Source organism: Chionomys nivalis, chromosome 19 (genome assembly GCF_950005125.1).
Source record: "Chionomys nivalis chromosome 19, mChiNiv1.1, whole genome shotgun sequence".
NCBI classification, from domain to species: domain Eukaryota; kingdom Metazoa; phylum Chordata; class Mammalia; order Rodentia; family Cricetidae; genus Chionomys; species Chionomys nivalis.
Window position 1 is genome coordinate 13,051,256 of NC_080104.1, and position 20,732 is coordinate 13,071,987.

A 20,732-nucleotide genomic window follows, 5' to 3' on the forward strand; every position below is an offset into this window, starting at 1 on the left:
CACATGCGGGGACACACGTGCGGATGTCAGAGAGCGAGCATAGGCATTGGCCTCTCCTCCCAGCCCATGTGCTGTTTGTCATGTGTATGCCAGGAAAATGGGCCAGCGAGCTGATGAGGATTCTTCTTCCCATGGGTTCTGGGGATGGGAACTCAGGTCCGCACAACCGGACAGGTTCTTTACTCACTGAGCAATCCTCCCAGCCCAAGTGTCTCAGCCCTTCTTGAAATGTTTTGGGGAACATGATCAGTATTTGTAAACCTATTCAGCAAGTATGGGAATGCCCTCAACATGATAGGAACAGTTATGAAAATCTGACATCTAACTGCATGGTAAAATCCTGACTGCCTTCAGCATGAACTCAGAAAGAAGGCAAAACTGTCCATCCTTCCCATCGCTGCTCAACACTGTACTTGGGATGCTTGTCGCTACGATATGATAACGACTAACTAGCATACAGGTTACAAAAGAGGAAACGTTGCCTTAACTCACAAACAGCAACCATCTCTGTAGAATATCCTAGAAAATCTACTCCAAACCCCACAAAACAATTACTGCTAATAAAAGTGAGTTTGGTAGGCTTTCACCATAACATTGTTATATACAAAACCTTTTTTTTTTCTAAAATAATTTATTCCCATATGTTGGCATGAATTAGAAATACTCACCCAAGGACATTAGCCATGAAGCACCCATACATGAATCAACACAACAGGGACTAAGCTTATATCCTGAAGGTCATAAAACAGTAATGAGCGGAGATCTGGACAAGTGGAGAGCAGTACACCACGCCCACGTGCTAGGATTAATGGCCCTGATAGTTCCTTCCACGTTGGCCATAGATTCAAGGCATTCCAATGGAAACCCTAGGGATATTTTGGAGAAATATGAAAATAAATAGTGAGGGATCTTGGAGCCTGATTTCCCAAGTCTAGAGCCACGGTGATGAAGAGGCACTGTCACAAGGGCAGCACACACAGGCCGGTGAAATGACACCGAATGTGAACCAGACCCACCAGAGAAAGGGGCGTCATAAGAGATAGTGGTCTCGACATAGACACCAATACACTGCCAGAAAGGACTCTAGTCCAGTGTCCTCAGCCTTCCTAACGCTGCGACCCTTTAATACAGTTCCTCATGTTGTGCTGGCCCCAACCATACAGTTATTTTGTTACTTCATAACTATATTTTTGCTACTGTTATGAATTGTATTAGTTTTCCGATGATCTTAGGCGACTCCTACAGAAAGGTTGACTCCCAAAGGGGTCACTACGCACAGATTGAGGAATGCTGCTCTAGACCCTTGCCCCACACATGCAAATAAACTTCAGAATGAATCAGTGACCTAAAAGTTAAATTTTAAAAGACCAAGAAGAAAACAGGATAAACCCTTTGTGTGTTTAGACTAAGTAAAGATTTCTTAGATGCAAAAACCACAAGCCATAAAATAAGAAAATCTGATAAACTCAACTTCAGAATTTAAAACTTCAGCCTTTCCAAAGAGATGTTTAGAAAAAAATAACCCAAAGATCAGATAAAACAGGTGGAGACTATATTTCTCATAAAGGCTCTGTATTGAACCCACATTGTTATATGAAGACAACCATTTTTTTTCCAAGGGAGAAACGTATGTGAACAAACACTTCAAGAGATATGGATGACAAGGGACACACAGAGGATGCTTAATATCCTCAGTCCCCAGAGAAATCCGTGACACTCAGTCTCGTGCCTACTAGGCGGGCTAAAATGAATTACATGCCAAATCCCCTCAAGGATATGAAGCAGCAAGAAATAGCCTGTTTCTGGTGAGTGCCAAACACTACTAGGCAAAAATTTTAGTAGTTTCTTATGACATTAGTATTACCTTGACATGTAATGATTTCAGATATTCTCTTGCCATGACTCCTTCCTAGTCCTGTGTGTTTAGTCGATTCAAATGAACAGTCTGTTGTGTGGTGTTGTCTTCTGAGTCCAGTTGCTGCCTTCTTCATGAGGTCAGTTGTGTCTGCTTTTAATCATAATCATAATCATATTTATAATCAGTCTGTAAGCTCAAGAGACTCCTTGGTTCTTCTGGGTGAGCTGTGGTGGAATTATACTTTGGATCGTCCTTGGGACTTTAGGTAGAAGGGGCTTTGTTCACATCTCCCCCATGGTAGGAATTTTATCAACCAGTCCACACAAACATCTGTTTAGGCACAGCTATCACAACTTTAATCCTAGTAACGAAAAACTGGAAGCTATCTGAATTGAAGCTTGGTAGTAAACAAATAATCAAACAGCATACATAATATACATATATAATATTCCATACAGTGGAATATTAGCCACCAAAAGTAAGGTGGTGCTGATACACTAGACAATGGGTGAGCCATTACGCTAAGTAAAAGAAGTCTGACGTCTGGAAGTCAACCTTACATGGATTCATGGTATTTTGTGTGCCATCCCAGAAATGGTAAAAACCAGAGGGACAGAAAACAGCAGCAGTTCCAGGGGTGAGTGACAGGTGAGCAGATCAATTACAAAGGGACCTGGGACCTGTATCTTGATTGTTATGCTGTTTATATAACTGTTCATTTGTTAAAAGTCACTGAATTGTATTTTTCATCTGAAAAGTATCTCTGTGTATAAACTATATGACTTTGAACTCATTTTTTGAACTGATATATATATCAGTTCAAATATATATATGTGTGTATATATATATATATATACTACAGACTATATTCTGCATGCTTCATCTAAAAAACTTTGTAACGTATGACTTGACAAATGCTAGACTGACCCTGTCATAAAATGACACTGTGAATAAGCACTGAGATGCAGTGCAGCTCTGAAGTTTGATATCGCATTGCTGGAAACCCACCTACATCATAACTTTAATTGCAGTGGCCTTATTTCTTACTGTCGAAGGTGCAATGTGACTTAGGAAGCATCAACATTGTAAAGACTTTTAAAAATTAACTTACAATTTTAAAGAAGTTGTTAAAATGTTATGTGCGTGCCTGCTTATCTGATGCAGAGCATGGGCGTGCGGGCTCCCGAGGAGGCCAGAGAGCACATCAGATCCTCTGGAGCTGGAGTCTCACATGGCTGTGAGCTATCTAATGTGGGCGCTCACACTGAGGCTGGGGCTTCTGCAAGGACAGCAAATGATCTTAACCGCTGAGTACTCTCTCCAGTCCCTCAGTGTGAAACTTAAAAAAAAAAAATTAATCATTATTGTGCATGTGTGTGGGTGTGGTCACTCACTCTCACACCACAAGAGCGTGTGTGGAGGTCAGAGGACAGGCGTGAGGATCCGGTTCTTCTATGGGGATCGAACTCAGCTTCTCAGGCTTTTGTGACAGGCACTTTTACCATCCCAGCCAACTTGTTCCCAAAAATACAAAAGTTTTTTTTTTTATTAATTAATTAATTTAATTATTAAAGATTTCTGCCTCTTCCCCGCCACCACCTCCCATTCCCTCCCCCTCCCCCAATCAAGTCTTCCTTCCTCCTCAGCCCAAAGAGCAAGCAGGTTTCTCTGCCCTGTGGGAGGTCCAAGGACCACCCACCTCCATCCAGGTCTATTAAGGTGAGCATCCAAACTACCTGGGCTCCCACAAAGCCATTACATGCAATAGGATCAAGAACCCATTGCCATTGTTCTTCAGTTCTCAGTAGTCCTCATTGTCCATTATGTTCAGCGAGACCGGTTTTGTCCCATGCTTTTTCAGTCCCCGGCCAGCTGGCCTTGGTGAGTTCCCGATAGATCATCCCCATTGCCTCAGTGTGTGGGTGCACCCCTCGTCGTCCTGAGTTCAACATTAAGATACCATCTTACACCGGTCAGAATGGCTAAAATCAAAAACACCAATGATAGCCTCTGCTGGAGAGGTTGTGGAGAAAGGGGCACTCTCATCCATTGCTGGTGGGAATGCAAACTTGTGCAACCACTTTGGAAAGCAGTGTGGCGGTTTCTCAGGAAAGTCGGGTTCAACCTACCTCTTGACCCAGCAATACCACTATTGGGAATATACCCAAGAGATGCCCAAACATACAACAAAAGTATATGCTCAACTATGTTCATAGCAGCATTGTTTGTAATTGCCAGAACCTGGAAACAACCTAGATGTCCTTCAATGGAAGAATGGATGAAGAAAGTATGGAATATATACATATTAGAGTACTACTCAGCAGTAAAAAACAATGACTTCTTGAATTTTGCATACAAATGGACGGAAATTGAAAACACTATCCTGAGTGAGGTAAGCCAGACCCAAAAAGAGGAACATGGGATGTACTCACTCATATTTGGTTTCTAGCCATAAATAAAGGACATTGAGACTATAATTCGTGACTCTAGAGAAGCTAAATAAGAAGGTGAACCCAAAGAATTTTTTTTTTTTAAGTCATCTTGAAATACAGTGGAAGAGGCTCTGAGGACTTGCGGGGAGGTTTACCGCTGGGAGCTGAGGTAGAAGGGATTTGCAGGAGTATTGAACATTCTCTCCTTCATTTAGCAGATGCCGACTGCACCGGCACTCTGGTGCTCGGCACAGCTCTGCGTGGCAGGAAACAGCAGCGGGCAGGGTGGGCCTTGGTTATGGAGTGCAGAGTCTACATTCTGGATGAAGGCGACTGTAAAATTGACAGGTAAAATGGCTTGTTAGAAGACAGCAAGTGAAGAAGGAACTGGGTGGAGAAAGGGCACTAGGGTGGCATTTCAGTATGTTAAAGAGTGGCCAGAGAGCTCTTTCTGAAGCAGGGATACTTGGCCTGAAAACTTGACGCTCACTTTTGAGGGGAGACGCTTTCTACCCCGGAAGAGTCGCTCACGGTGTGCTAACTCCATCCAGCTTACTGAGATTCATTCGTTTCCCAATAATGATGTAAGCATGCCATTGACTAGGGTAACTGGTTATGACAGATCATAAAAATGATTTATAGAATAAATATAATCTTCATTTCAACCGAACGAGAGAAAGCCGAGACTCATCAGGAAGAAAGCCACACACCTCAGCTCATTTTTACCACCGGCCCTCTTCTCTCACACACCCCTTCCTTTCCATTTCCACTGCGTGTGATTCTGCAAAAGCTGTTACTAATAAATTTTTACTATCATAAGCTGGGAAAAGGGGGCTAGAAAATTCAGGAGGAAATAGCCTGTTCATATGAAAACAATAATCGCATAATATTTATTGTCTGGGATTGAAATGTTTCAAATATGCAAAGTAATAAAATGTCAGGGAAAGCAAAACTTCCTAAAGTTAAAATTGTCATAAATTTTCCCCAAAATAAGACGCATGAAAAAAGTCCAGGTGATACTTCATGTCAACAGGAAAAATAATTCCTCTTCTGTGTAAGTTAAGGTAGCCCAAAGCTTTGGGAGGACAAACTCCAGTCGATATTGGAGATCTGGGAAGACAGTGGTAGACACTCCAGAGAATTCAGGCAATGGTTCCCTCTGTTTGATCGTTTGAGAATCATTTATTAACAAAGTTGTTTGGCTCATGTTCTCCCTCTTTCTTAGGCAGGGCCATTTATAGCCAGGGCTAGCCTGAATCACAGAGTGTGTATGGGGTGGTGGTGCCCACGTGCCACCGCGTGAAGGTAGAGATCCGAGGACAGCCTGCAGTGTTGCTTCTTGCTTTCCACCATGTTTGAAGCAGGTCTCTTGTCTGCCCACACACTATGGGGAATTCTGTCTCTGCCTCCCCATCGCTGTACAAGTGCAAGGCATGCAGATATGTTACTGCATCTGCTTTTTAAAAGTATTGTATTTTATGTGCACGAGTATTTTACTTACATGCATGTCCGTGCATCACATTCCTGCCTGGTACCCATGGAGGTCAGCAGAAGGCTTTACATCCCCCAGAACTAGAATTACAGACAGTTGTGAGCTGCCATGTGAGTGCTACAAACTGGCTTTTTAATGTGGGTTCTGGGAGGTTCGCATGTGGACCACTTCCCCAGGGAGCCATCTTAAGTGCCCGGATTTCAGGTATGTGCCACCACACCCAGCAAGCTTTTACTATCTCTTAAATTAAAAATATATTTAACTATCTATCATGATGTAGTATCTTTCTTCCCATCGGGTCTGAGGTGGAACCTCAATGTTATTCAAACAATGTTACCAATAAAGTGTATTACCCACCTCAGAATGGCCTTTAAATGAATGCATATTACATAAGCCACAATGGCACATATGGCTTTATTTAAAATAAGGTGACAATTGTCTGGGCAAAGCGTGTTTTTATTTACTCTACAGAGAAGCTGTTCTAAGTGATAGTATGACCCTCTTTGTACAATCCCACAGGCCCCCTTGGGTCCTGTAATACAGTTCAGGGTGGTGCTCCATATGGATTTGTTTGCATAGGTGTTTAAGAGCTCTTGAATGAATGGAGGGATGTAGACATTTTAATAGCAAGCTACTCTTTCGTGGGAACCTATAGCTTCCAGTCACAAGCCTCTCCTTTCCAGCCCTAATTTTGAATACTTAGTTAAGTTCAGAGGATATGTCCTATCACTGTTAGTAAATGCAATTTCACCCAAAATACTTAATTGTCTTTACAGTAAATTATTGGGAAAGGTGAGACACATTCCAAGATGAGCCATCTATAAAAGCATTGTGTCTTAGCAGTGTGCAATTCTTCTTTAAGCATGTGCAGGCTCAGATGGCACACAAAATTCTCCAGCCTGCAGCAGTGCAATTGTGGTTGAGGCTGTCTCTTTAGGAGGTCCTTACCCTCAGCAAACAAGACTCAAACCCCAGGGCCTGCTCACAAAGGCCCTGAGAACCTGATACATGGGACCTGGGTTCGTTCATTGTCAACATGACTGGATTTTAATTATCTAGAAGACAAACATCCATTGTGCTGGCTAGTTTTATGTCAACTCGACACAAGCTAGAGTCATCAGAAGAAGGCTCGATTGAGAAAATACCTCCATAAGGTCGATTGTAGCCAAGCCTGCAGGAAATTTTCTTAGTGATTGATGGCGAGGGCCCAGTCCTTGTGGGTGGGGCTACTCCTGGGCTGGTCCGTCCTGGGTTCTATAAGAAAGCAGGCTGAGCAAGCCATGAGAAAGCCATTAAGCACATCTATCTATCTGTCATCTATCTATCTATCTATCTATCTATCTATCTATCTATCTATCTATCTATCTCTATCTATCATCTCTCTCTATCATCTATCTATCTATCTATCTATCTATCTATCTATCTATCTATCTATCTATCTATCTATCATCTATGTCATATCTATCTCTATCATCTATCTATCTATCTATCTATCTATCTATCTATCTATCTATCTATCTCTATCTATCATCTCTATCTATCATCTATCTATCTATCTATCTATCATCTATCTATCATATCTATCATCTATCTATCAATCATCTATCTATCTATTCTATCTATCATCTATCTATCTATCTATCTATCTATCTATCTATCATCTATCTATCTAAATCTTATCTATCTATGTATCTTATAAGAGAACACTGGCTATTTTTGAACCTGGTTTGTTTTGCTTATATGATCTTTGTTTCCATCCATTTTCCTGCAAATGACAGAATTCACTATTCTCACAGCTTAGTAAAATCTGCGTTTATATTTTCTCTAACCACTCATTTGTTGATGGGCATATACAACGGTCCCATAGCTTGGCTTTTGAAAATATGCAACGAGAAGCACGACTGTGCAAGAACCCCTGTCTTCTGTGATGCTAGTTTGGACTCATCTGGGTATAGCCAGAAGCTGTACAGGTAGCTCACATTGGAGTTTCTCTGTGTGTGTGTGTGTTTTAGGACTCTCTGTATTGACTTCCATAGCAAGGTCCAGAACTTCCTACTCCTCCCCCGCCCCATGTGTGTGGACACAGCTATTTGACTATCGTTTTGAGTTCGCGCCCAACTCCTTGACATGGAGTCCATCACCAACTGGGTTCTTCTGTCATCTGGCCCTTCAGTCTTGGCATCCTCCTGTGGTATTAGGAACATGGACATTGGGTCCTGCTCGTGCTGGGACTCCTTGACTCTTTGCAGGTCCTATGGACTTGCTGCAAACTAAGCCGGTGACAGCATCATTTGCTGTTGGTTAGGGACTGTCTGGTGGATGGACAAGCACAGGCCAGTGGAAGGTATAAGATGTGGCCAATGAACACACAGTAGCTGACCTAACCCTTGAAAAGGAAGTGATTGGAGGAAGCCAAAGCCCTCTGAACAGAGGTCAGGAGTGACCTGTCCTGAGGCACAGCAGATCAAGGGTAAAACTAAAAATTATTATTAGTAGTGTATGTATGGGTATTTTGCCAGTATCTATGTCTGTGTACCACATGCATGCCTGGTGCCCACAGAAGCCAGAGGACGGCACTGGATCCCCCTGGAACTGAAGTAACAGATGGCTGTGATCTACCATGTGGATGCTGGGAATTGAACCTAGTTCCTCTGGAAGAGCAGCCGGTGCTCTTAAGCCCCGAGCCACTTCTCCAGCCTCTGAAGTTGAATTGAAAAGTTGCTAAGTATGGATGGAACTGAAAAAAAAAAAAATCATCTGTAATACAAATTACATGTAGCTGCTCTCTTTCCACTTCCTGTTTATCGCTGTACAGTCAGCTCCCAGAGACTCACACACAAACTTGCCAGACTAAGAGAAACTAGGCCTATTGCATCATAACTGAGGAGCAAATACTTCAAAAGACCATTCCAGGCGCCTTCTGAACACTAGCAAGCACCTGTGGACAAGATGGGACTTATTCTGGAACACGGATAACTCGTGTGAAGGCAAACAACAGTAGCCTTTGTAATCACCCTTCTGGATACAGTCGGCACGTAGGTAGGAGAGGGAATATATGCGTGGGTTTCTGAGGCTTTGTTATCGTTTGTATTCGCCATTATGTGTTTATATATGTACATGTCTGTGTGCCTGTGTGGAGGCCAGAGAATGGCCCTGGGCATCCTGCTCTCCCATTCTTTGCCCTATTCTCTGAAGACAAGTCTCTCCCTGAACTTGCTTTTTGGCTTGGCCAGCAGTCAGCAAACCTCAGGGTTCTTCCTGTCTACTCCTTTCACCCCCAGTTGCTGGGGTGACAGACATGCACAGCCACATCTGTTCCTTTCTGAAGGTGCTGGAGATCTGAATTCAGGTCCTCTTTCTTGCCCAGCAAGCTCTTACCCATTGAGCCAACTCCTTTGCAACCATGCCCCTACTCCTACCATACTCTTAAAACTATTTATACATAGTTATCTTAAGGTTTGAAACATTAAAGAGGAACTGGCACGCTACATATGTAATTGCATTCTATTATATATTTTGTTTTATAGTACTTACATAACATATATTAAAAACTGTTTTAAGCTACAGTGAAATTTTCTTGTAATCAAGTTTTCGACATGAAAAAGGTTTTTCTTTTCACTGTGTTCTGAGAAGCTTCCATGCTACTTAACAGTGTGGTCAAAGTACAAATGTCAGTTCCATTCTGGATAACTGCACAGAGCACTTAACTTGCCAAGTTCCCTCTCCTGCCTCTGGGCCACACAGAGTGCAGCTCACAGAGTGTCGTGAGCCTTTAAGGTGACCCATGAAGCATCAGTCATGGAAGCCTGCTCTAATTATTATGCCACTGATGAACCTACTGACATACCACTTTCAAATTTTGATGCTCTTACTACCTATGTATATGTGTTCATCTGCATGAGCATATTCACATGTGTGTGTTAGCATGAGTGTATGAATGTGTGTTTGGGTGTCCATGGAGGCCAGAAGAGGCACTAGATCCCTTGCAGCTGGATCAGAAGCACCCAAGAGTCACCCTGCAGGGTGCTGGGTCCTTCTGTTAAACAGAAAATGCTCTTTCCAGGCCCACATACTGTAGATGTGTACAAAGAGGCTTTGGTCCTTCCATGCATTCCTTCTCTATCTTTCTCTGTATTTACTTCTTAGTGGAAAACGGTGAGAATGAAGACAGTTGGGAGGTTACAAGCAGAAAAGGGACCAGGAATCCAAGGCTCTCAAAAGAATTACAGCAGTTTTATATGTGGTATTCTTGTTCCCGTGTAAGAATCGACCATTTTAAATTATGCTCCAACTGCCAAAATTTCCATGACTTAGGACAATTTAAATGCTTGATATTTTGTTTCATACTTAAAACCAACACCCCCTTCCATGGTACCACTATCCTGTTCACAACACTTGAGACTCACTTTAAGAGATATGACTTTTGATATTGGAGTTCCCCAGGGCATCTGGTCCTTATTTAACCGTCATATTTACATCCACCTCCCATGGCACGGTTTAGTTGCTTGGCTGGATGCCCTTGTGGAGCCTTTCCTTTACGAAACACAACTCCACGGAAACTGCCAGAGTCCCGGCTCCTCACTACTTCTGTGCAAAGCACAAAAGAGTTCAGCCTGGGTTCCAAATGGGCTAGAACCCTGCTGGGGACTCAGCTGGCAGAGAAGGCACTGCCGTGACACACTCGGTTCGCTGTCCTTACACTATTCGTACAAGTGTTTATGCACTATGAAATGCTCAGCCAGAACACACAGGAAACCGTAAAAGACTTTATGAGATGTATACAGGGTTGGTGGGCAGGACTATCTGAGATCCGGAGGGCAGATAGTGCAGGACTATTTGAGATCCGGAAGGCAGATAGAGCAGGACTATCTGAGATCCGGAGGGCAGATAGGGCAGGACTACTTGAGGTCCAGAGGGCAGATAGAACACGCACTCTCTGTTTTACTTCACACAAGGGGTTACATGACCCTGAAAGCAATGCCTAATTTTGGAGTTATACTGAAAAAATTCATAAATTTGAACTTTACAATTTCTAGACAAATAAACTTGTTTTCTTCCAGACCACAGCCCACCAGTTATGTTTACGTGTCTTCTATGTGGTAAACATTGATGTGGGCTGTTTATTATTATTATTATTATTATTATTATTATTTTTTTTTTTTTTTTGGGTTTTTCGAGACAGGGTTTCTCTGTGGTTTTGGAGCCTGTCCTGGAACTAGCTCTTGTAGACCAGGCTGGTCTCGAACTCACTGAGATCCGCCTGCCTCTGCCTCCCGAGTGCTGGGATTAAAGGCGTGCGCCACCATCGCCCGGCAACACAGGGACGATATAGACTGTTGGAAAATATTTACACTTCTGATGGTTTTTAAATAAAATCCTTAGCCCCTAACATTAGAAAATTATTTTTGAATCTCAACTATTGTCTGTCATGTGTGAAGGCAGGAAAGGTCAGTGCCATGACCTCTAGAGGGCACTTCCAAAAGGCCACATTTTGAAACTTAGGTGTAGAAATAGTTTGGTTTCTTTTACCCTTAGTCTGGGGGGGCAACATCAATTTTCCAAAAGCAAAGTTTATTATTATTATTATTATTGGATTTATTTTCAAGTTTGATCTCTAAAATGCAAGAGATTAGTGACAATAATAATAAAAACTCATCCAGAAATTGGGTACTCACACATGATTTAGAGTTGAGCCCCATGTATAGAAACCATCATTTAAGATTTCATTATATGACTTCACATTTATGTTTAGGGTATATGTGTAATTAGTATCATTAAGAAATAACTTTATTGTTTGGGATAAATATGAAAAGGCTAGTGTGTCTTTGTAACATTGTCACGTAAAAATAGGATGGTGAAGTGGTGGACTGGGCTGAGAATGAGGCCATAGGTCATCATGCGTGGTCTCTTCCCCCGTCTAGGCCAGGTTCCTTTTCATCTGTCAAGTGTGCGACAATTCCCAATGACACAGTGAGGATAAATGAGGACAGTGGTCTCCTCTAACTAGGATGATATTTGACACTTTAATCTTAGGAGACAGTTTATTGAAGTGTCATTTCTAAGATTTTCCTTCTGTTGTATCTATATAACTGTTTAGAAAATTTTGTTTTACTTCAAATTTAGTCTTGTTTTAAGGGTAAGGGAGAGAACTTAAGTATAGGGAAGAAAAAAAAGAATTAAAATATTAGCATTGAGCAATTATGGGCACATCGAGGCTGGCTCAGGACAGACACAAACGGCCTTGTTTGATTCTAAATTCAGCTTTCTGGCTCAGGATGAGAAGTGAAAGGTATTATATGAACTCGCCGGGCAAACCAGATTTTATAAATAATTACCTGCCAGACGGTTCAAGATAGACAAACATACACCAGACCAACAAAAACACAGAGCTGCCGTGTTTCTGAGAGAAATGTACGTTGGGTCTTCCTTCCCTGGGACTACAAGGAGATCAGGTAGAGGAGGACGACGGGGAAACAAAGCCTTGATTTTCTGCCTCGTGCTACTTAAAATATATACTGTGGGGCAGAGATGGGCTTTCAATAGGAAAAATCAGCCCCTGAAAATGTCAGGTCGCCTACAAGCCTGGCAGATGGAAACCAAATACAGCGAGTGCTGCCATCTCCCAAGTAAGGGATGTTTACTGCAGGGTTATAATTTTCCATGATTAGGGATGCCAAGGAAAATAGGGATGATGATAAAAAGAACGGTTTAATCATACTTTTCGACAGGCATGGGTAGAACATCAGAACCCTCCGGCGATTTTTGATATTAAATATCTGCGTTTTTCCTAGCATGCACATTTCCCCCCGAGATTACTACACAGCAGGTAAATGACAGTGGGGACACCACGGCACAAGCATGCGGCCACTGGAGGGTTTGCTCACCAGAAAACGGCTGCTCTTATTTCTCTCTTCCACCCGAAACTCTTACAGAATTAAAGACTTAACTTCCTCCTCCGCAATTCGTATTTAATCAGGAACTGTACCATCGCATCTGCTAGATTTTGGGTTGTTCCCAAGAGTTCTATTTCCTCGTTTACTGGAGACAGAACAGACGCCACTGGGGCAGCTCAGCTGCTCCCAGCAGGCAGTGTATTCACCGGATTCCAGGCCAGGGGGAGAGCTCTGAAGGGTTAGGTGAATCCCAGAATCCCTGTGCTCTTCCTTTTGACTTTGCTTCTGAAAAGGCATGGAAGCTTTGTGTGTGTGGTGGTGGGGGTTCGGGGGAGGTTCAGCTGGAAACGTAAGGCAGCGAAGATGGATGAGGCGAGTTCCATGAAGCAGAAGGAAGGAGGCATGAAAAAGTGACCCCTGTCGTGAGTGGGGTGACAGGAGAAGAGGGGAACAGGTGACTTTGTCCTGCCAGGTGAAACTCTGATGGGTGCGTGTTCATCAAATGACTGCATCTCTAGAACACACGCAGAGACTGTCAACAATGGAAGCACAGTTGGTGGGTCGCTGGGAAGGGAGACTGACTCATTTGTCTCTTTTGTCCCAATCTGAATCATAAAAATGCATCCTATAAAAGGCAGACTAAACACTGGAGGGAAAAAAAGCACAACTCTGCTTTTAAGATTTATGAGCTGAGGGCAGCAAATCCATGCCAAATTCAGAATTCAGAATTGTGTGATGTGCGTTCTTGTCCACCTACACACCACCCAACATCCTGCCAGTAATTAGGCAAATGGCCCACTCAGTAAACAAGGCTAAGGAGGCCCAGGAAGAGCTGGAGTCAGACAGTGGAGAGTCAAAAACAAAGCAGGCCACTCCCTAGGGCAGGAGACGGTAAATCCACATTTTATTTCCATCCAGCACAGGGAAGAATGACCTCGGTGTCCCATTCCCTCTCTTGTTGCAGCAGGCACAGCCACGGTCCCCTCAGCAGGCCAGGAAAGCCATCCCGCTCCTTCGGTAGGCACTCTGTCGAAGACAAAGAAATCTGCAATGAATTATCACATCAAGTTGAACAAGGAGAGGAAGCAGAGGCTCTCTTCCTGTTTTGTAGACTGCTGGCTACAAGCTATTCGGGTGCTTAGTATGAATAGTTCTGGTGGCAAAGCTACAGCGACCATTCTGCACTAAAGTCAGTGTGGTTAACAAGTGGTTAGGGAGTCTATTTTTGGGAAGTGGGTGATATGCAAAATAAGGCATCCCATTTTGTCCTGTTAATGGATTGCTGTTGGTTCAGCCAAGGAAGAGAGGTGTTGGGTCTGTTTGTCTTTTGGAAACATGTGTTCTCTATTCCGCATGCTCCACAGTCAGTTCTAACGAAGCATCGCAATAGTCTATAAATTACTGATTCACTACTGTCTTCCCAGGCTTGATTTATAGTCTGGAGGGGAGGCTGTGGGAACAAACTATGGAGGCCTTTCCTCCTCTCTGCAGTGTGGTGCTCTAAGGGCACACTGCACGTGACTGCCAGTACGGAGAACTCGAGTCTTTTAGAAACTCCTATCTGTAGACGCACATGGAGGCAGACATGCAGATGCTCATGGAAGGGTAAATCGCCACTTTCAGAACCAGATGCTAGTTGCAATAACACAATGTATTCCAGGTAAGGAGAGCAACACTGCACCTTTCACCTCCTGCTAAGGAGTTGAATTCTGGAATGGGAAGACCAGGCCAACCTCCCATGGTTCTGAAGAGGAGCAGAGCCAAGAATCAGGACTGAGAACGAGAACCCCTCACTGGCAGCAAACAGCATTTAGCTGGCAACAGTCACGCTCATACCTTTAATTTTTGAAAGTGTAATTTTAGAAAAAGGGGGAAAATGACAAAAACCTCATATTAGGACCTCCTGCCCCTCTGAAAGCAACAGCTCTGGGGCTAGCCTGGGGTCCCTGCATCTTTAGCTTAGCACCTTTACTCTCAGCAGTCATCGGAGGAAATCATCATAGAGGCAAGCAGCCAAGATGGCTGAATAGAAGTCCTTGTGCAGAGCTGTGCCACAAGAGAGCCAGGACAAGAGTTAAAGTCTGAAAACCGGCTAGGAACCAGAGAAAAGAAGAAAGCAAAGTGCACCTTTGACCCCTCCAGGGCAGAGTGAGAGCAGGGAATTTCCTGGAACCTGCTCTGACCCGAAGAAGGGACTCTCTAACTACCTCCCCACCAACCCAAACTGCCACGGCTAGATGGAGGCAATCCCCTGACGCCATGAGAGGACAAGGCCTGCTGTATCCTCTATTGGGCGGAAGACAGTCCTTTCAATGCCCTAAGCCTTTAGGACCATAGACTATGACAGTTACAAGTCTGAGCCCATGCTGCGAGTCTTCTTTTCAACCCACAGCACTGTGGCTGAGGTGGTTGTTGTAAACTCCAGGCTCTGTTTACACCTGTCCAATAGGATCTAGGAAGGTTCTTGCTCATGTACAGCTCCAGGAATGCAGTTACCAGCAGCCTAACCACCAGTACCTCTGTGTAAACCCAGATGAAACTACGGCAGGTTGCTCTCCCAGCCCACAGCCTGTCCTAGGGGCAGGTCACATCCATGTCTTGCAGATATAGAGCTGTGGTTATCAATGTTTCAAATCTTGTCCCCAGCTGAGCTTTCTCCTTGCAAGCAGAGGACAGGCCCATCTCTCTTGTGCTCTAGTACGGTAGATAGCAAAGTCACATATCAGACTACTCTGCTCAGCCCATGGGGTCTAGTGAAGGTCTCCTCCACCTCTTATGCCTCCCGATGTGAGGATATATGTGCCATAGGCCCCAAATGTTACCTGCATAGGTCTCGGGAGACATAGGAGTGATTTTTTCCACAGCCTATTGCCTTGGAACCACAGCTGGTGATAAAAACCCTGATGATTATTTACATCCTTTGGGGCCAGGAGATAGTCCACGGCTGTGTGAACAGTGCTACTTGTCCCATTCCCCAAATCAAGCAGGACCTAGGGAAGGTCTTGTTTGTCTTGGACAATCTTGAGCCTATGGTTACTAGAGTCACAGATGCCAGCATCACCTGAGTCATCCTATGGGTCCTGGGGAAAATACAATCCTGTTCTGTGGTTTCAGAGGACACCAGCTGCGGTATCCCCGATACACACCGAGGGTCCTTCACACACTGTGACTTGACTCAGAGTCTCCTGTGATTCCGTCCAGGTCCATAGTCCACACTATTATAGCCATGACAGCAACCACTACAAGGCCCGGTATTAGCAGTGTTTGATTTTGCAAAGTCTGAAGACACACACCTTTGGAAGTCTAAGTTGATTATGAAGTTTTACAACTACATTCTTGAAATGTTTTCCAAGCAGTTACAGTTTATAGACTATGGATGACATCAAAGACAAAGAAATGACACGCATGTTTGAGCTCCGATATAACCAAATTCATAGCACTGATCCCACCACCAAAGCATCTATCTATCTGGCATCTGACCTCTCATTTAAATGAGAAATAAAGCAAAACCAAGTCTCAGAATTTCATAGAAGAGTTACTTCATAAAATTAGAGGCAAATATTACAAGGTGTACAGACATCAATGTGGAAATGTTGATACATGACACTCCAAAGAAATAATTCTTCACAACAGATTCCAGTTTAAAGAAAATCTACAAGACCTTAAAAAAAAAATCCAAATTTAATGACCCTAAGTAAACTCACTGAGATAAAAGTAACTAGCGATGCATATTGTGAAGAAAGCAAAAATAACGTAGGATATGAATGAGAAGTTCACCAAAGGCATAGAGATTATAAAGGAGAACCACCTGGAAACTTTGGAGCTAAAGCTTTAACTAATGAAATTAAAGATAAAGCAGAGAACTTATGTTAAAAAAAAATAGAAGGATTTCTGAACTTTTGAATTAGTCTAGTCAGAAAAAAAAAATCAGATGAGGAAAGCCCACAAAACTTATAGAACAAATTTATGTCAAGTATTTGTATTATGGAAGTTTCACAAAGTGAAGAATACAGAAAAAAACACAAAAACTTATCACTAAATAATAGTCGAAAAGGCCCCAAATCTTCGAAGAGATATGATCTGACTGCATTTAAATAAAATATATTTTTAATCAAAACTGGTAATATAATGCTACAAGTACATGACCAAGAGAAACCTGAAGTTCAGCAAGAGAAAAGCATCAAGTCACATGAGAGGAAAAGCCCATTACACTTCTAGGAGATCATTCAATAGAATCTTCATAGATCAGAAGAGGGAAGGACGGACATATGCATGATACTGAGAGAATAAATAAAAACCCTGTCCACTAAGAATATTATACCCAACCACATTATCCTTCAGAAATGGAGAGGAAACAAAATGTTCCTCAGGAAAGCAAACACTGAAGAAAATCACCATTATCAGGTCAGTCTTACAAGAGACACTTAAGGAAGTCATCCACGAAAAACAAAAGGGTGATAATTACCAACACAAACCCAGTAATATTCCAGGCTGGAAAGACAGCTCAGTGATTAAGAGCGCTCTGCTCTTTCAAAGGATCGGCATTCAGTTCCCGGAACCCACAGCAGGCACCTCTCAAACAGTTGTAACTCCAGGTCCAGGGGGTCTGATATCCTCTTCTGGCCTTCAAGGGTGCTGCATGTACTTAGTGTACATATGTAAACTCATGTACACACACATACATAGACAATAAAGAAATGAATTTTTAAAACAACAGCAACAAATAAAAAACTTGTAAATATTAAAAAAAAAAACAGTACTAGAACACAGAAGAGCAGAGTCAAACTTCAGTGTGACAGGTTCACCAAACCACACAAAGAACTAGAAAGAGGTTAGAAAAGAACAATTTACAACAAAATTACCCCCAGAATTCAACTGAATAAAATAAAATAAAAATAAAAGGAGAAATTTCATGTCTGTCAATAATATTCATGATGATAAATGAATTAAATTCAGCAACCAAAAGGTGGGAAATAGCTGAATGGGCTAAAAATACAAGAACCAACTATATGCTGCCTGTGGGAAATTCACTTCACAAATAAAGATGAGGGATTGGAAAAAGATATACAATAAACACTAAACAACAAGTCAGAAAGCGTCACTATATCATTAGAACAAAGCAGACTTTAAATTAAAAAAAGAAAACTGCCGAAAGTCAAAGAAGGTCCTTGTATATTAGTGAAGGGATAAATTCAGTCAGAAGGCACAATGAAATATATACGGATGCAACCTGGCATTCCTTTATATTAGCTATAAAGGAAGAGATAGACTGTAATACAATACTTTTCAGGACTTCACCACAACACTTTGTCAATAGGCAATGATGAAGGTTTTAAAATCTTAAAGAAACATTATTTTATGTGTATGAAAGTTTTGCTTGTATGTGTGTATGTATGTGCCTTCTGTCCTCTGAGTCTAGAAGAAGGTGTCAGGCACCATGGAAGTGGAGTTACAGATGGTTATAAGCTGCCATGTGGGTGCTGAGAACTTGACCCCAGGCCCTCTGCATAGGCAGAAAGTGCTCTTAGCCACTGGGCTGTTCCTCCAGCTCCACAACAAGGAAACATCTTAGCTGACTCATGTTGTAAAGTAAATGGACCTTACAGACTTTACAGAACATTTTACTGAGGCAGAATTCACATTCCTCTCATCAGCATTTGGAAATCTCCAGGACCAATCATCTGTCGTATCAGAACTGAAGTCATAATACACTTAAAAAACTTGAAATCATATTATCTGCTCAGACGACAATAGGCCAGAACTATGAATCACCAGGAAGAAAGTAAAGTATACAACAGATGTTAAGCAGTGGGTGTACTGAAAGAGCTGGAGGGGAACGGACATTTCTGAAACAAATGAAAATGACAACACAGCAAACAAGAGGGATGCGACAGATCAGCAAAGTCACTAACAAATTCCACCTCAAAACAGCAGAGACACCTCACACAGACCCCAACAGTTCACCTCAAGGATGCAGAGGAACAACAATACCCTAACCCCAAAAGTGGAAGAAGGCAGACAGATCAGAGTAGAAACTGAGACAAAATGTTTATGGAGAAGAATATTGTTACACAGTAGAGTGATACACAGACTACTCATAATTCACACCAAATCAACAACTTTCTTAGTAGAGATGGACAAAACCCTTCTAAGTTTCACTCCTACTTCTCTCTGTGTTCCTTTTTCTCCGTCTGTGCTGGAGGCAAGAAGTTTCTGAGTTGAAGCAAACTCTCTAATGAGAGCTACAACATTCTGAGTCTGCCTCCTAGACTGCTGGAGAACATGTTCACTGACTGGGAGGAGCCACCCAGAGCTTGCAGGGACAAAAAGCATCATAGGCCAAGGGCTTAGCCTTGACTGAGTCCAGCAATGGCGGCTCCAAGAGGCTTAAGGAAGAGTGATACTTTCAGCTCTTGACTCTGTTAGTTTACATTTTACTGACACATGGCAGCCCCTCTGTAGCCTTGCACTTGAAACATCCAGGGAGGTGTGGGGACCTGTGAGTGAACTGGTTTCTTCCTACAGGTGAATAGCTGGATGGTCTCCTCTGCTCTGGAGGGAGGCTCAGTGGGAGATGGAATCTTGGCTAGTTTAACCTTTCCAGGTGGGGGGATGGAGTGGCTCGTTAAATATCGGAAGGGGCTTTTTCTGACACAAGTCACTTCACAGCTGGTTTATCACTATTTATACAGACCACAGGCTTTAATGAAAGCTCTTCCAGAAGCCAAGGCCGAGGGGAAAGCCAGGCTTAGAGCTGAGCCCGGTTTCTGTGAGTTCTCTTCTGGTTCTAACACAAAGGAACAAACAAACATGTGGAATCAGCGAGGACAAGTCAGCCAGCCCATTCCCCAGGTCCCTGCCCAGAACCACTGCTCTGGCCTTTTGACATGTGACGGATGATATAGCCCGTGGAGGCCAAGCATAGAAACGTCCCAAGTTTGCCATATTTTCACATAAAGAAAGCAACTCTGCAGGAAGATGGAGGAAGACAACTCACCTCTGTGTCACTGAATTTCATGTATTTCTGCTGTGAATGTGGAAACTAAATTTAAACACTGCTGCTGTGAGGCCTTCCAGAGCACACTTTCTCACGAGTTGCTTTGTAGCATACTTTCTTCTGTGAGATCCTAGGAATGAGTCCCAGGCCCATATCTTTACACACATTTCTGGTTGTAAATTCACTGCCTAGACAGCCAGGACCCCAGCCACAATATTAGACTTCCCGAGTCAACCTGCTGCCACCTGCTCTCCAGCCTGTGAGCTTCATTTTCATCAAATCAAGCTGTTTTCAATGGCACTTGCTACTTTGTAAATCTCTTGAAAGGTCAGGTAAATGTAGCATCTCTCAAAGTGGGCTGTTAAGATGAGGATTATAATTACAAGTTGTCCTTTTAAACTTCTGGTTGTTTTTCCCCTTTTAAAAAAATGGAGAATGCAGCGGATCCTGCTTCTGATGCTAGAAACACTTCCTCCAACCGCGGGTGGTATGCAGTCCCTGCTGCATGACTGTCATGGCCGTTTGACAAGTGTGAGCTGCACTTTCAAAAGAGTATGCTGTTCTCTGTACATGGGTAAACTGGGGAAAACACTTCATTTCTACATTCGTTTACTTCTGTCTTTAAAGCAGTTCCAATACTCACTGTTGAATATGCCTGTGCACCACACATTTGACAGGTCAGTAACTGCAGACCAGCCTCCCCCAGCCTCTTCCTAGCTCAGTCTTCGATTTCTTTTTTCTCATATCCATGGCTTTCTGCTTCTCAGACTTTTCATACAAAAGAGGGATAATTCTGTCCTAGGCCCTGACCCCCTACAAATACTTCACCTCTCGCAGGCCTAACGAAGGTGGTTTGGGTTCTACTGAGTTTCTATACATTTGCTTAATTTGACTTTGGTTGATCTTTCCTGAGCTCCGCTCTGGGTAAACCACACTATGTAGGGTGGTGTAAGGACACAGAGACAACTGGGACAGACCCTGGTGTCACTGTGCTTCCAACTGAACATCAATGCTTTCAAAAATGTGTGATCGAAGAGCCATTCTCAAAGAGGAAAAGGAG

The 20,732-nt window shown here is 42.9% G+C and overlaps 1 protein-coding gene across 4 annotated transcripts in view; it reads right to left on the bottom strand.

Annotated features, from left to right (window-relative positions):
• Positions 1–20,732, bottom strand: part of Supt3h (SPT3 homolog, SAGA and STAGA complex component) — a 411,458-nt gene that overhangs the window by 32,697 nt on the left and 358,029 nt on the right. For 3 of the 4 annotated variants that reach the window (XR_009058766.1, XR_009058767.1, XR_009058765.1), the window contains one exon: positions 12,667–13,701. Coding sequence is in view for 1 of the 4 variants with exons in the window: in XM_057794694.1 (XP_057650677.1) it covers positions 13,660–13,701 (42 nt within the window). In the remaining 3 variants the exon portion in view is untranslated. Of the gene's footprint in view, positions 1–12,638; positions 13,702–20,732 lie in introns of those variants that run through there. The other variant, XM_057794694.1, reaches the window with a different exon arrangement.